This window comes from Polyodon spathula, chromosome 12 (assembly GCF_017654505.1).
Source record: "Polyodon spathula isolate WHYD16114869_AA chromosome 12, ASM1765450v1, whole genome shotgun sequence".
NCBI classification, from domain to species: domain Eukaryota; kingdom Metazoa; phylum Chordata; class Actinopteri; order Acipenseriformes; family Polyodontidae; genus Polyodon; species Polyodon spathula.
Genome location: NC_054545.1, coordinates 9,197,580 through 9,212,521, shown reverse-complemented (window position 1 = coordinate 9,212,521; position 14,942 = coordinate 9,197,580). Strand labels below are relative to the sequence as shown.

Sequence of the window (14,942 nt, the reverse complement as noted above, 5' to 3'; positions counted from 1 at the left end):
GGACGTACTCTAATATAAGAAATACACGTGGTTTCTATTGTGTAATATAATTGCCAGAAATATTACATCATAAGAGAATACTGGTAAATGCTTCACTTTTAGTTCGGCAATTGTAAATCTTTATTATTTACCTAGATTTCAAAAGTGCAATTCATGAAATGTTAATTTCATCCCACAGTCTGATGGAAATGAAACAGAACAGTGCTCTATAATTTACAATACTAGACCTAGAGCATCTGTAGTGTAATTAGGGCCCTGTGTTTTTCACTTGTTTTTAACCTGTAATTTAGTCCTCTCGCCACACGATGTCGATATAGCCTCCACTGTAAGTTACGTCATGAGCAACCATTAAACAGCCACCCCATTACGTTAATTTAATCATTTGATTTGCTCATCCCATTAAAAGTATGTATTAGCAGATTAATAAACAGAATGATGTCGATGGCATTTAATTAACCCTTACAAAGCTGTTTCTGGCACTGATCGCTGAACAGTACAGTTAATATAACCATTTTTGGACTCTGGACATTTGATAGATTATGTAACATATATAAACTGTGTTTTTTATTGCTTTTGTTTTGTCCTTCGAATATAGTGTAAAAAAAAAAAAAAAGTTGTTAATAAGCAGCCAGTAAGTGTTACTTATGTTTGCATGAAAGCCCAAAAAATCCACTCTCAGTTCTTGTGCATTGTATTTTGTTGTTAAACATATGCATTGTCAGTTGACGTTGCTTTGTGAAAAATGTGTAAAATGTGTAGATATGAAGAAACACTTCTTTTCAGCATCCACAGAATTGATAACAACTGACAAATATCTTCTAGTGTTTCTTGCTAAATTGCGAGTTATAGTTATTCTGCATTTCTGTGGGCAGAAATTACACTACTGTTTCCTTTTGCATATATAGCTGATATTCTTCCATTTCTGATTTACTCTAACGGGAGGGTTTCTTTAACTACAAAATTGTTGTGGGTCAAAAATTCTTACTGCCTTCAGAAACTTGTGAGCTGGTTGAATAAATTGTGGTTTTATCTGCATTGATCAGGGTTGTAGCATGTCAATTTTTTATAAACATTGTGGAAAGTTTTAACACACTGCTTGTTTATACTAGCATCTCTGCTGTGCAACTCTTGTGCCATTGCTCGTTATGTATTTATTAATTGTGCACCTTCATTATATGTCTGATAACCTCTAACGTTACAGCTTTCAAAACACTGTATAAGATCAAGTGGACATTGCTGCATACAATTGCTGAAAGAAATGCTTTTTGATTTTGTTGGTGCATCCAAGTCTCAAGGTAAGTTTTTTCTTAAACACATCGCTTTCTAGAATAGCCATAATTGTCCCTCTTAATTAGGGGGCATTTTCTAGTTATCCAGAATTTAATGACTCGTCATTTCCATTCAGTGCCTGCAACTTTAAACCGGCTTGGTTACTAAAGGTGCCTCTCAGACACTGGTACACAATAAAAGCAGTTGCTGTGTAGTTATCACAATTGCTTTTCTTTTCAGGACTACAATACAGCATCTGAGTTTTTGAGAACAAAAACAAAGTATCCCCAGCAGAATAATCAGATTAGAATGGCATGATGAAGTAAGACTGACATGTGAAAAAGATGGCATCATTGGTATATACAGAGCTTTAAAACAAGTGGCACTGAAATGAGTAATCTTCACTGAACACCACCTGTAATGGAATTTTATTGAGAATCATAAAATACAACTGTGTATCATTGATATGGGCGGAGTTAGGCAATACCTCAGTGAAAGACCTAATATTTATGGGACAACACTGGTAATGTAAGAAAACCCAAGAAAGAAAACCAAATAAAGCTGTGTAACACATATTCAAAAGTCACATGGCAGCCATATTAGGTCAGAGGTCAATTTCAAGGTCAGCAACACATTTAGCATAACAGGTTTATATAACCTTGAAAATATGAAGTCACCAGTTCAAATGGTTTGAAGTTGCCAGCTTTAATAGTTTATGAGATATTTGTACAAACTCATACAAGCTCCCTTTATAGGGATGCTTAATTACATGGCTAGGGTGGAATATTACAATTTTTAGGAACAAGTTTGGTGTGGGATTTACTTGAAAACATACACATACAGTAAGCATTACAGTAATACTGCCCTGTGTCACTATAATTGTTGGTGAGTAGTGTACTTTCCTTTCCATTATTCTGAAGATTCAGTACGTGATTAAAACTACACACACGTTCCATTAACTTAAAGATCACCAATTTTGAAGAGTGCAACATGTCATCTAATTTGAAGGATCTGAAGGAGGCTTGAAATATAAATGCGCAGGAAGCCATATCCTCCCTAGCTGGATCTGCCCCCCCCCCCACCTTCCTACCCTTATGACCAAAGCTGACGTGGGTCTGAGGGAGGGGTGACGAAGGCAGAAAACCACATTCTAGACCCACTGTCATAGGAATATAAACTACACAGCTGATGCAAGACGAAATGGCAAGATATTTTTTCAGCACAAGTATCTTGATTTTTCTGTCCAATTTAGATATTATTCAACATACAAAATGTTTTTTTTTTTTGTTCTAAATCAATCAAATTGTATTCTGGATAAAAAGTAGGTGTTAGTAAGCATGTGTCCTTTTGCCTGTCCTTTTCAAACAGCTTTAACTCACAATTTGTTAAAGATGATGGCTATCAGATTTCTTTAAGCAGACATGGGTTTGGGAACCAGATCCACAGGCTTAACTAGTATACAAAAGAGCCTGGCTTATTTTCTTCAGCAGGAGTTTTACCACCTTCTTTCTGAATTGTGACACTAGTAGTTTGGTATAGTTGTTGTCCTTGATAAGTTAAAGTATTCTGTTGAGATGGACCTGCTTCAGTACATCTGCATCAGTGTCCTGCCCCAGATATACTTCACGGTCAAGGGGAACTTCTTCCACCCATTGATTAAGCTGTACAGAAAACTGTATAAAAAAAAAATAATAATAATAAAAAAATATATTATAATAATTTTAAACAAACAGTTCACCTCAAAACACACACCAATGTTCTATTGTAGATTCACATTGACAGGTAAATATAGATATATTGATATAATATCAGGTTTAAATATATCCTGCTCTTCTATAGACCACAGTTTGAGATTAGCCACTTACAATCCTGCACTGCAAAACTAAACACACATATGACAATACCAGGTATTAACAGTTTAACAGCTTGAACATAAAGTGTTTCTTGAATTATTAAAAATGCTGTAAATGCCAATCTAACAAAGATTAGAAGCCTCATCTTATGAGTTTAGTATTTATTTATTTATTTATTTATTGCAGTTAGTGATTTATTTTCGGAAGGGTCAATCAAGTTCATCTGAAATTGGGATATTTAACTGAAGTTGCTCAATTGATTCTTGAAGGCGTGGCACAGTTAGCAGTAAGGCGCGTTTCTTTCTTATATGTTGACTCATACATTGCCATGCCCTTGACAGGAAACAAGAAAAAAATGTGGTTATATTGACTTTTACATCAACTTTGAACAGAACGATTATTTGAATGTGTAGAAAAGCCTTTGTTTCCACCACAATATAGATAGAGAAATTAAACCATGTACCAGTCAGACAGTTAGGCTCCCATGTCCTCAACATCCTGCTTTTTTTTGGATCCCAGAGTTTCTGCTTTACCGCCATCTATTATTTGTCATAAAAACAAAGCAGATGTGGTATAGTTACTCACTTCACTATTTAAATAATTATGTCTTTGGTCATGTAATGTCACACTTGTACAAGTCCTACACAATGCTAAGAATTGAGCATCAATTACATTGTTCTTGGTCTCCACTTTCCATGAGATGGAAAAAAAGAAACCACTGGATATCTCACAGGTATTAAGCACCTGAATTTGAAGAGAGCCACAGTACATTTGCAGAACAAAATGGAGCATCAGTTCTGAGAGTACTTATGCTGTACAAGCAACTTAGTTGGGAAGATCAGGTAGACCAGTAGTACAAAACTGAATAAACCAACCCAAAGGAGAAGTGTTGTGGGATTCACAGTTTAAACAGCAGTTCCTGCTCATCTTCCCCTCCTCACATAGAGAGTCAACAAACTCCTCATCATATAGAAACACATCTACATGAACCATGGGTTCTGGGTTCTTCAGCATCTACAAATGCAGTACATATTATCAGTTTAGCAAGTCACTACACTGTCTACTACAAAGTAGTTACATGCCTCACCATGGATCGAAACAAAACTCCCAATGCATAGCATTTTGATCCATTCCTGGTTTTATTGTGAGTTTAATAAGACACAACTGAGCTTTTTACCTGTATGCTGTGGCTAATCAAGACTGTAGCAAAACCTGGAGTGGGTGAAATTGATATGCAATAGGAGTCTTATTTCCATCCCTGCTCTATATATTCCACCACAGCCATGTGAACCATGGGCTTCATAGAAAAAAAAAGACTCTAATTCCAGCACTGCTCATTAAGTTGACACTTTGCATGGCTATAGTTAAAATATGTTAAAACTGCACAATTTGGAGAGCAATTAACTTATTGACAGCTTGTCTCGTTTTGCTATTCTATGCTGTGGATGGCCGTCATGGTGAGTGACCTATTGTTTTATGGCAGTGTTTTACAAATCTTTTACAGTTACAAATTACTTGAACAACATTTTAACTAGTTACTGTTACAAATATTTCTTCTCTGGCACAGTTTCCATTTAACAGAGTTGTTTTTTTTTTCTTTTTTTCTTCAGTTTGGCCAGGCAGGCTGCAGCTCGAAATATTCTTTGAAGATCCAGTTATCAAACCGCTCCACTGTCACCATTTTGTAGCAAGATGATATAAACAGCGAGTTCATGTGACACGTTGGACTTGCGCTCATGAAGTGCTTTGTGATCTCCATGTTATGCATAAGCTGTAATTATTTTTATGTTTTTTATGTAACTACGTTATTTTTGCACACAAAATGTAATTCGTTACCACATTTAATTACCTGTCTGAAAAAGGAATCCTTACCGTTACAAGTTACTGAAAAGTGTAATAAGAGTACAGTTACCCCCAACACCGTATGCAAAATCTTTGCAGTGAGTGCTGTAGAGTGGAAGGTTGACACAGAGTATTATCAGTGAAATCATAACGTGGAGAATATAGCCTATTGCTTACTTGTTTTTCTTTTTTTCAGTTACAGCCATTAACTGCAACATTGCCATTGACAAAATCAACATAATTAAAAAAAAAACATCTACTGTACCTTCTGAGTAGCTTTGGGTTCTGACTTCACTATTGCTTCCACAGGTAAATAACTCCTATGGTCTTCTGCAATCCTTTTAAGTATAATGTCGTTGTCAGTGCAGCACTCATCCAGTTCATCTAAAATATAAAGTGACAATATATTTTTCAATTAGTGTGCACTTCAGCCGGTCCATGCATCTCTTTTCTTTGTACCTCGAAACTCCAAAATTGAAATATAGTACTTAAAATGTTAATGACATTTCCATACTCTAAATTAGTGTTTTGAGAAATATGAAATACAATGCTTACGGGATACCCTTAACCACTGAACGAATCTGGGGATTTCACTAGATTCTACATTAGAAAGCAAGTTGAGAATGGCTGTTTTAACAGTTGAAAAATCTATTACTAATGTATATTACAGTACAATTGAAATAAGAAAATAAAAAAATAAAAATTGCACGCCTCCGGTCTGAAATCGTGTGTTACTGACAACTGTGAGAATCAAGAACAGACTTTACAGTTAAGGTGTTCCCGTTTATTTTCCATTCGGAAGTGCAACAGTAAAATTCCAAGATCCTATTAACTAAGGGTCTGTTTTTTTGTGTGGTAAAAATAAATGTACGACTGTGGTCGTAAGATAGTGATCTTCAGTCTTCTAGTACAATAGCTCGTTGTCACTTCAAAAGGCCAAATGGCAAGCGAATCTGACAGCAAATAAAAAATTCCACCTTAAGAATATTTCGTCTTGAGGAGTTCTGAAGGGGCGGATCGTTGTGAACCAGGAAGGAGTTACTGTTTCGTGGTCGGGGTCAGATTTTAATGGTGACGTTTCTATGTGGTCTTGGATAGAAGAAGTTTAGTGCTTGTCCAGATTCTGCTGGGTACGCGTTTCATTTTCTTTATTTTTAAATCTCATTGCAATTTCAGCAAAACAAAACAAAACAAAACTGTGATGCCGTGTTTATTATGTATTATTACAGTTATTTACAATATCAAATCAATCGTCGTATGCTAGGGCCCAGCGGGTTTGTTGTGTGAACATGTTTTATTTAGTTTTACTGTTTTCCTGGTAGACTTCATTATCAAGTTATGGTTTACTTTACAAATGTGTATAATATATTATAGGTGTTCAGGTAAGTGTATATTCATCTGTTGCACCCTGTTGTGTAAGTAAAAGTATATATAGTGGTTATAATATATATAGATATATCCCTATATATATATATATATATATTATATATATATACGTATATCATATACGTAACTAATGTATATGTATATTACGTCGTAATATATATATATACTGCATGTACATAAATCAAACAGCACGTTATACTAAATTTCCCATGTTTTATATATATATATATATATATATATATATATATATATATATATATATATATATATATATATATATACTGCATGTACATAAATCAAACAGCACGTTATACTAAATTTCCCATGTTTTACTGTTAAATAACTTTTTCCACTGCCCACCCTTGTTTAGGCACTACTACGACTGCTGGTAATCGGAGTATAAAAGCCCAGGATTGCCCCTTGCTCCTGTTGTCTCCCCACATAACGCCCCATGGGTTACCGTATGGATTGAGTCCGAGGATCTTCGTACTGAACAGTCGAACAGGCCTTACTATTTTCTGATTCAGTTGTGTTTACAATTGCGTGTTCACCGGATTATTGGTAATTTGAGTTCAGCTATTTTCTGTTGCACAGTGTACTGTGTCGTGGCGGTGGCTTTAACATGTTTAGTTGAATTGTTTTGTTTCTGTTGTAAATCAGGTTTTTAAGAAGTTGTCAAAATGGTGTTGGCTGATCTTGGAAGAAAAATAACGTCGGCGTTGCGGTCGCTGAGCAATGCAACAATCATCAATGAAGAGGTAGGTGATAGTATTCCTCATGCTCCTTGGAACTGTAATAATACATACGAGGTACGATGCCATGTGTTTTGATTGGTAAAAGAAAAAACAAAAAAACATAAGTTCATTAGTTTGCTTAAATCATTAATATGCCAGTCAACATGATGTAGAATTGCATACATCAAATTCTTGAAGTCTGGCATATTGTTGGCTAGTGGGATGGATTTTTAGTACTAATTGTTACTGTTTTAACAGGCACAGTTATTGCTTGAAGTTCATTTTATATATTTTGTGATTATGAATGTGAAAAAATGTTGCAGTAGCCAAATTATTTTTGTCTAGTATGAACCTAATAAAGAATGCAGTTGCTTTAACTGTTGCATTGTCTTGGTTACTTTTTATGCAGGTTTTAAATGCCATGCTGAAAGAAGTCTGTGCGGCATTACTAGAAGCAGACGTAAATATAAAACTAGTTAAGCAGTTAAGAGAAAATGTCAAGTAAGTATATGAAACGTATGTCATTCCTTTTATTTGGGCCATTTGTGCATTCGTTATTTACACTTTCCTTACAATCCTGTGGCATCAGGGATATAAAATGGTGTCCATCTTTATGTGAACACTGCTCGTAAATATTTACTAAGATGTATAAAAATACGCATGTATGACACCTACCATTTGTCCATGTATCGGGAGAGTCGCTTATCTAGTTAAAATGGATCTGCATCAGAACGATATTGTTTAGTTTACGTTATTGAATGGTGATAAATATTCGGGTCTCTGCACGTTTCTGTGTCGCTGTTACGTTTTTGCATCTGATTGGAGAATAATTTCCAATTGTCATTAAACATGTAATTGCTAATTTATTATTTTGTACAATTCTGTACATACTCATGATGATCAACATTTTTTTACGATCTGATTTTGAATTTACTGCAGAGGCAGGGGATGAATGGTACTGACATACTTACACACACAGTTCCATATTCACACGCACATTTGCAATTGTTTTGATTTATTTGTTTAATTCACTGAGGGTTTGCCTCCAAAGAAATTTCAGTAACCACTAAATTATCTTTCAAAAACACCTGTAGTTTTCCATCAAAACATTTTTTCTGATGTATAATAGTCTAAAAAACATTGAAAACAAAAATAACATTGATCATTAGATCCTAGACATCTGAACAGTTGTTGGCATGCTGTTAATTAGTTTAAATATTACAGTTCTGCAATCTTTTATATTGCTTTATATGGCTATTCAAAATCTTTTGACACACGTCATCTGTATCTATAATAGATTCTAATTTCCTTTGTAGGGCAGCGATAGATCTTGAAGAAATGGCCTCTGGTCTTAACAAAAGAAGAATGATACAGCATGCAGTTTTCAAAGAACTAGTCAAGGTACTTTTATGTTTTGATATAGTAGTAATAGGGTTGTAGGCCTTGTGCCTCTAGCTGCTTGACTCCTGGTGGACAGAAGAATAAACAGAACACAATGTACACATTACCTAAGCTAGGGGTTGATCAGTGCTGGAAATATCTTAAAATCCACTTCTGCAAGGGTGGTAGAGGTTGATCAAAAAAAGTTGACATTTGGGGCTTTCTTATACAGTAATTTTTTCTATGTGCCTTTTTTATGTTTTTGTTAATAAAATACTTCTTTTTTTTAAAGCTTGTTGATCCGGGAGTCAAAGCGTGGACACCAACGAAAGGAAAAAATAATGTCATCATGTTTGTTGGTCTTCAGGGGAGTGGAAAAACAACAACCTGTTCAAAGGTATGAAATAAAGCTACCCTTTGCTGAAATGTGGATTTATTCTAATTGATAAGCTGAGATGTATGTTGACTTTAACATGATGTGTGGTACCTTTTGCATTAAGTGTTTTTTGTATATTTTCACAGTTGGCATATTACTATCAAAGGAAAGGGTGGAAGACATGTTTGATATGTGCAGACACATTCAGAGCAGGTAATGTTGAACATTACAAACAATGTAACTTATGAAATGGAATACAAAATATCAATGTGCACGCTGTTATAAGCTGGATGTTGGTATTTTTGTAGTTTGTGTTCAATACTGAATTATTTTTTAAATGTTTGTATACACATGGATAATTTTTTTTTAACCAGCCATGACATGTAGGACAATAACTGGTTCAGATTATTATTGAAATTGATTGCTCACCATTAAGATCCCATTTAAAAGTAATAATTGTTTTTGCTTTTTAGGTGCTTTTGATCAGCTGAAACAGAATGCAACAAAAGCAAGAATTCCTTTCTACGGCAGGTATGCTCTGTAAAATAAGAATGAACCACAGTTTTCTGGTTGTGCATAAGCAACATTGCATCACATTACTACAGCCATTTGCTAAAACATAATTTCAGTAGCAAAGTGGAAGGTTAAACCGTCTCTATTTTCTGCAGTTACACAGAGATGGACCCAGTTATTATAGCTGCAGATGGTGTGGAAAAGTTCAAAAAAGAAAATTTTGAAATAATAATCGTTGATACCAGTGGTCGTCATAAACAGGAAGACTCCTTGTTCGAAGAAATGCTTCAGGTTTCCAATGCTGTGGTAAGTCAGTAACAGGACAAACGATATGATATATATGAGTGATGTAAATAAGTTTTTGTTTATTTTTTCAAGTTAACACAAAAAATACATGGTTACATTTTATTCTGATTTACTTATTGTTTATTTTTATTCTGTAGCAACCAGATAACATTGTGTATGTGATGGACGCATCTATTGGTCAAGCTTGTGAAGCACAAGCCAAAGCTTTCAAAGATAAAGTAGATGTGGCGTCTGTGATTGTGACCAAACTGGATGGACATGCAAAGGGAGGAGGTGCTCTCAGTGCGTAAGTATCTTGTTAGTTTCTCTCTCTGGCTGAAATGGAGCTCATCACATTTAAGTTTTAACATTGTTCTTGATCAAATATAATGCATTAGAAATCAACCAATTACAGTTAAGGATATGTCAGAATTCCACTGCATCATATCCTGTGTAGATCTCAACACTCCAGCTCAAATCTAAAGTTACAAAAATAAGTTTTGCTTCATAGTTCTCTTGTCCAAACTACAAAAGATGGCATCTTGTACAGTAATTTGGAGCTGTAACTCTATGTGGAATGCTGATATGTTTTTTTAAACAATGTTTGTATGTTTTTCCTTAGTGTTGCTGCCACCAAAAGTCCTATCATTTTCATTGGTACTGGAGAGCACATTGATGACTTTGAGCCATTTAAAACCCAGCCCTTCATCAGCAAACTTCTTGGTTAGTTCTCATCATTTAGTGACTTATGAGTAGACCTGAAAAAAACATTTTTCAGTTTAACTGTTTAGTAGACCATTGAACTGTGATGATCAGAAAGCAAATTAACTGGTACTGGAAACACATGCTTCCAGGTTCTTATTGATGGAATATTGTGTTTTGGTTTTAAAACATTCATAGTGCTTGAGTCAGGATCGTAATTACTGACATTATATGTATTGTAACATTTTAATGAGCATCTATGATTGCTGAACAGTTATTTGTCATTTTATTTTTTTCAGGTATGGGAGACATTGAGGGATTGATAGACAAAGTCAATGAACTTAAGCTGGATGACAATGAAGAGTTGATAGACAAGTTGAAACATGGTAAGGGTTTTAATCAATCTGTTCATCCAATGTTTGGTTCTTTTTGATTAAGTGAAGTTTATTTCTTTGTTTAATTACCGACACTAAGAACATATTTGATCGGGTGACTTGAATGTAGAATTTGTAAACACTGTTCTTGTTTGTTGTCACGATCTCCTCTCATTAAAATGTGTACGATTAATGAACATTCATTAAGATAAATGTCCTGTATAATTTGGCAAAAGCTTTAAATTGGTAAACCTTCAATGCCTTGGTGTGGAGAACAGGATGGTTTGTTTTTTAAACATCTGAGTTCATACTATGAATTAGATATGTGTTTAGCTGTAATTTGTGTTTTTTTCTATTATCATCTTAGGTCAGTTTACATTGAGAGACATGTATGAGCAGTTTCAAAACATCATGAAAATGGGGCCTTTTAGTCAGATCATGGTAAGTAAAATCTGAGCGTTCTTAGACTGTACATAAACCCAGAGCAAAATCTAATAAGTATCTGGCATTTTTATGTATCTAGGTCCTAAATTTGTAACATAGTAAACATGTTTGTGGATTTTTTTGTTGTTGCAATAATTTGACAATTTAACAATAACCTATAGATTATTTGAGTCTGTTCAGCACTAGGTACGCCTGTTACAGGTAATTTAACAGTGGAGGGTTATGTGCTTGATGTGTGTTTTTAAAAGTATATTTACACAGTGATTTCAACTGTTTGTTTCTAGGGCATGATTCCAGGATTTGGAACAGATTTCATGAGCAAAGGTAATGAGCAGGAGTCAATGGCCAGGCTGAAGAAACTAATGACAATAATGGACAGTATGAATGACCAAGGTAAAACTGAAGAGTGGATGAAAATATACTATTGACATTTGTGGATATAATTTAATACCTGCAGTGGGGTTGTAAAGAACTGAGGCTCACAGATCATTGAGGGATGGAGGAGGAATGCATTACTTTGTTAGAATTATAATTTTTGGTTAATTTGGTGCTGAGTGTTTGTTATTAGCCCATATCAGTTTTTTTTTTTAAGACAAAAGATTGACTTGCCAATAAATGTCATCATGTACTCCTTGCAGTGGGCTTCTTGAGGTATTGCTCATTAACTAAACAAGACTCCTTGTCTTGAATAGGTTTACTTTATACTATTAGTTTCTTCTCAAATTGACTGGGGCACTTCTTTCTTTAGAGCTGGACAGTAAAGATGGTGCCAAGCTTTTCAGCAAACAGCCTAACAGAATTCAGAGAGTGGGACGAGGAGCTGGCGTTGCCACCAGAGATGTACAGGAACTTTTAACACAGTATACCAAATTTGCACAGATGGTGAAAAAGATGGGCGGCATCAAGGGACTCTTCAAAGGTAATGGAACACCTTGAAATTAGTTTTTTTTTTTTCTCAATGCCATGTAAGTTTATATTTGATATATATTATTATAAAAAATAAAACAGAATATATATTAGTATGTAGTTAAAAAAAAAAAAAAAAAAAAAAATAGTTTCAGCATCTCTAATTCTGGATATTATTAGAGTTCAATGCTTAAATTCAGCTACATAACAGGAAACCTTCCTTGATTTTTATATATAACGTACAATTTATTAATTCAGTAATACAACAGTAATTTGAGTCTAGTGTTAAAATATATTTGTTTTAATAGGTGGTGATATGTCCAAGAATGTCAACCCATCACAGATGGCAAAATTGAATCAACAAATGGCAAAAATGATGGACCCCAGAGTTCTTCACCACATGGGTATGTTATGTTTACGACTTCTCTTTTTTAAGTAGTTTATATTCAATTTCCCAAACTAGCCAACCCACTTTGGATTCTGATTTGTATTAAATGACAGAAGGTAAGCACGCATTGGTTCTCTTCTTGATTGGGAGGTGTCCAAACAACACAGTTAGCTGTAGAAGAAAGCAGTGTTGGTGGCTTACCAGACTGGCCCATTAAACCCAAGCATGGTTAGCAGATAGTGCTCTCCTAGGTTTGAAGCATGTTTAATTTCTGTCCATCCTTCAACCCATTATATTTAGACAGGTCACATTCTTGGATATACTAGATCCTTAGCATCATAAATGTTTTGAAACTTAAGATGCAACCTACCTAAGAAATGCCTTAAGTCTGAATATTGTTTGCTTATAGAAATATCAATTGGAAAATGACCACTGTTGGCCAATCAAGATCCCTTTATTTTGCTTGTTTAATTTGTACAGTGTACAAGGATGATTTGTTCTTATTTTTGTGTTTGATGTTCCAGCTACGCTTTTAGAAACAAGCTCAGTTTATTATGAGCACTAAATCTTTCTAAATAAAGAGTTTACAGTTTGTGCATTATTAGGTTACACTTGCCATAACGTTAATTAATCAGTTTGCTTTCAAGAGGAAGGAATGGGGTTTACTTTTTTAGGGTTTTGTTCTAATGCTTGTTTTCCTGTGCTGCAGGTGGCATGGCTGGGCTCCAGTCTATGATGAGACAGTTTCAGCAAGGTGCTGCAGGCAACATGAAAGGCATGATGGGATTCAACAATATGTGAAGACAAAGCCATAATAAACTGTCATTAAACCTTATTTAAAAGCAATCTTATTTTAGGAAACAGGAGTTGTGGTGGGGTATGTTTCAGTGTTTTACTACCCAACAGTCTGAATTAGTTCAAATAACTGAACAAATGAATCACTACTCACTTTAAACATTTCAGTGGTATTAATGCACAAATAGGTACAGTGTCTCTTATGACGCTGTAGTCTGGAGCCATAGTTAAGAGACCTTGCTATTTGTGTTCCACCTTATAATGAGAATACTAGTGTTAGTGTAATGGCATTATGGGAGAAATGGGAGTCATGACCATACTGTCTTCTAACCTGTTCCTGAGTATAAAGGGAGAGCGCTGTACTTGGAACAGATTTTTAATTTTTTTTTTGAAAAATTATATTTCCTCTTAATTGCATTTAATTTAGTCTGGCTGTAATAGGCAGGCAATATAAAAATTAAGTAAAATGGGGCTTTAGTGCATTACATTATTTTGTCATCAAATGGGATGTATAATAAAATTTAAGATTTGTAAGTTATTCTTTTCATTTGCTTTCTTTTATGTTACTGTTTATAAAACTATAATGACCAGGGCATAACTGAAATTTATGTTTTATTTAAGAGGCTATCCTCCTAAAAATATTTTAAATAAACAAAAATTTGAAGTAACTGCCAATGTAGTACTTTTTACAAATAGCGACTGCCTCTTTCCTTATGTATTCTTCAGTGGTCATTTCAGAACATGACAAACACACACAGTATTTATGCATGGGCTGGATGTAGGTTCAAAACTGGTTTTACTTCTCATAATACTGCTGGCTCCTAATGATTTGTAATATCACCTTGGTGTGGTGTTTACCATTTTCACCTATGGAGCAGACGCTGATTCATAATTAACGAGCATGAATTACAATGAAACTTGCCACTACTTTGTAGTCACTCCCTATGCATCGCCTTAAAACCTTTAAATAACCTTTGCTTTACGTATGAATTTGTCAAGACATGTTACAAATGAAGTTGTGGCTGGAGAAATGGAGTTTACCTGATTCAGGCTGAAAAGCTCATGAAAATGAAATGTTGAAAAAAAAAAGTCCCTCTGCTCTACCCATCATTAATTAAATATTTTTAGTTTTGCTCTTTTGTGTATTTTTGTTTTGTTTTAACTTTGAGCTGTGAAAAGCAGACATACCCTTTCAAAACATTTTACAGGTAGCACTATAACACAATTTGAGAAATAAGCAATGCACAAGGGATATTAGGTTTTTTAGTGGAACAAAGCTAAATTACGGTTTACAGGCCATTCATATAATATTTACAATATAAAACAATTGACCATATTATCTAGAAAATAATAATAAAATAAATAGAAAATAATAATAAAACAATTCCAGCATTCACCAGACTAATTCTGGTTCAAACTTGGCCCACCTAACATTACCTTAGGTAAGTTAGTACAAGATTAGTTCTAATGCGCATCTTTAGCACCATCGGCCTGTTGAAAATTCTAAAATTATTGTTGTCTACAGACCACACCCTCAAATTAATTTAACTCAGTGCTGTAAACTTGCTATGGTCGGGCTTACAACCTGGGTCTCCAGAAATACGCCACCACGACTTTACAGGTTCAATTAAACACACGTTTATTATTTAAAGCATCCTTACAATAATTTTTAAAAATGCATGGTTGTTTCATCAT

At 34.5% G+C, this 14,942-nt stretch overlaps 1 protein-coding gene and 1 long non-coding RNA gene across 3 annotated transcripts; one reads left to right on the top strand and one right to left on the bottom strand.

The window, feature by feature from the left end:
* Window positions 1-1,743: 1,743 nt before the first annotated feature.
* Window positions 1,744-5,905, bottom strand: LOC121323901. 2 transcript variants are annotated; one of them, XR_005951193.1, is made up of 5 exons: window positions 5,520-5,905; window positions 5,230-5,348; window positions 3,586-3,661; window positions 3,366-3,455; window positions 1,744-2,942 (listed from the first exon to the last, which is right to left on the bottom strand). It is a non-coding gene; the product is annotated as an uncharacterized LOC121323901 (long non-coding RNA). The 2 variants fall into 2 exon arrangements; XR_005951192.1 differs by lacking the exon at window positions 3,366-3,455 and having other exon boundaries at window positions 5,520-5,896.
* A 108-nt stretch (window positions 5,906-6,013) lies between these two features.
* On the top strand, window positions 6,014-14,380 carry LOC121324728 (signal recognition particle 54 kDa protein). Its single transcript, XM_041266871.1, has 17 exons — window positions 6,014-6,094; window positions 6,721-6,911; window positions 7,011-7,108; window positions 7,494-7,585; window positions 8,401-8,485; window positions 8,757-8,861; window positions 8,987-9,053; window positions 9,314-9,371; window positions 9,509-9,659; window positions 9,797-9,945; window positions 10,261-10,361; window positions 10,640-10,726; window positions 11,082-11,155; window positions 11,443-11,551; window positions 11,907-12,077; window positions 12,373-12,468; window positions 13,162-14,380. The coding sequence occupies exons 3-17, from the start codon at window positions 7,031-7,033 to the stop codon at window positions 13,251-13,253; spliced, it is 1,515 nt and encodes a 504-aa protein (XP_041122805.1). The 5' UTR covers window positions 6,014-6,094; window positions 6,721-6,911; window positions 7,011-7,030; the 3' UTR covers window positions 13,254-14,380.
* The last annotated feature ends 562 nt before the right edge of the window (window positions 14,381-14,942 follow it).

Excerpts from the sequence above, each read along its gene's own strand:
- LOC121324728 (XM_041266871.1), top strand. The coding sequence starts at position 7,031 with ATGGTGTTGGCTGATCTTGGAAGAAAAATAACGTCGGCGTTGCGGTCG. Across the intron at positions 11,156-11,442 it reads GGCCTTTTAGTCAGATCATG|GGCATGATTCCAGGATTTGG; the intron begins GTAAGTAAAATC and ends GTTTGTTTCTAG. Across the intron at positions 11,552-11,906 it reads GGACAGTATGAATGACCAAG|AGCTGGACAGTAAAGATGGT; the intron begins GTAAAACTGAAG and ends TTCTTTCTTTAG.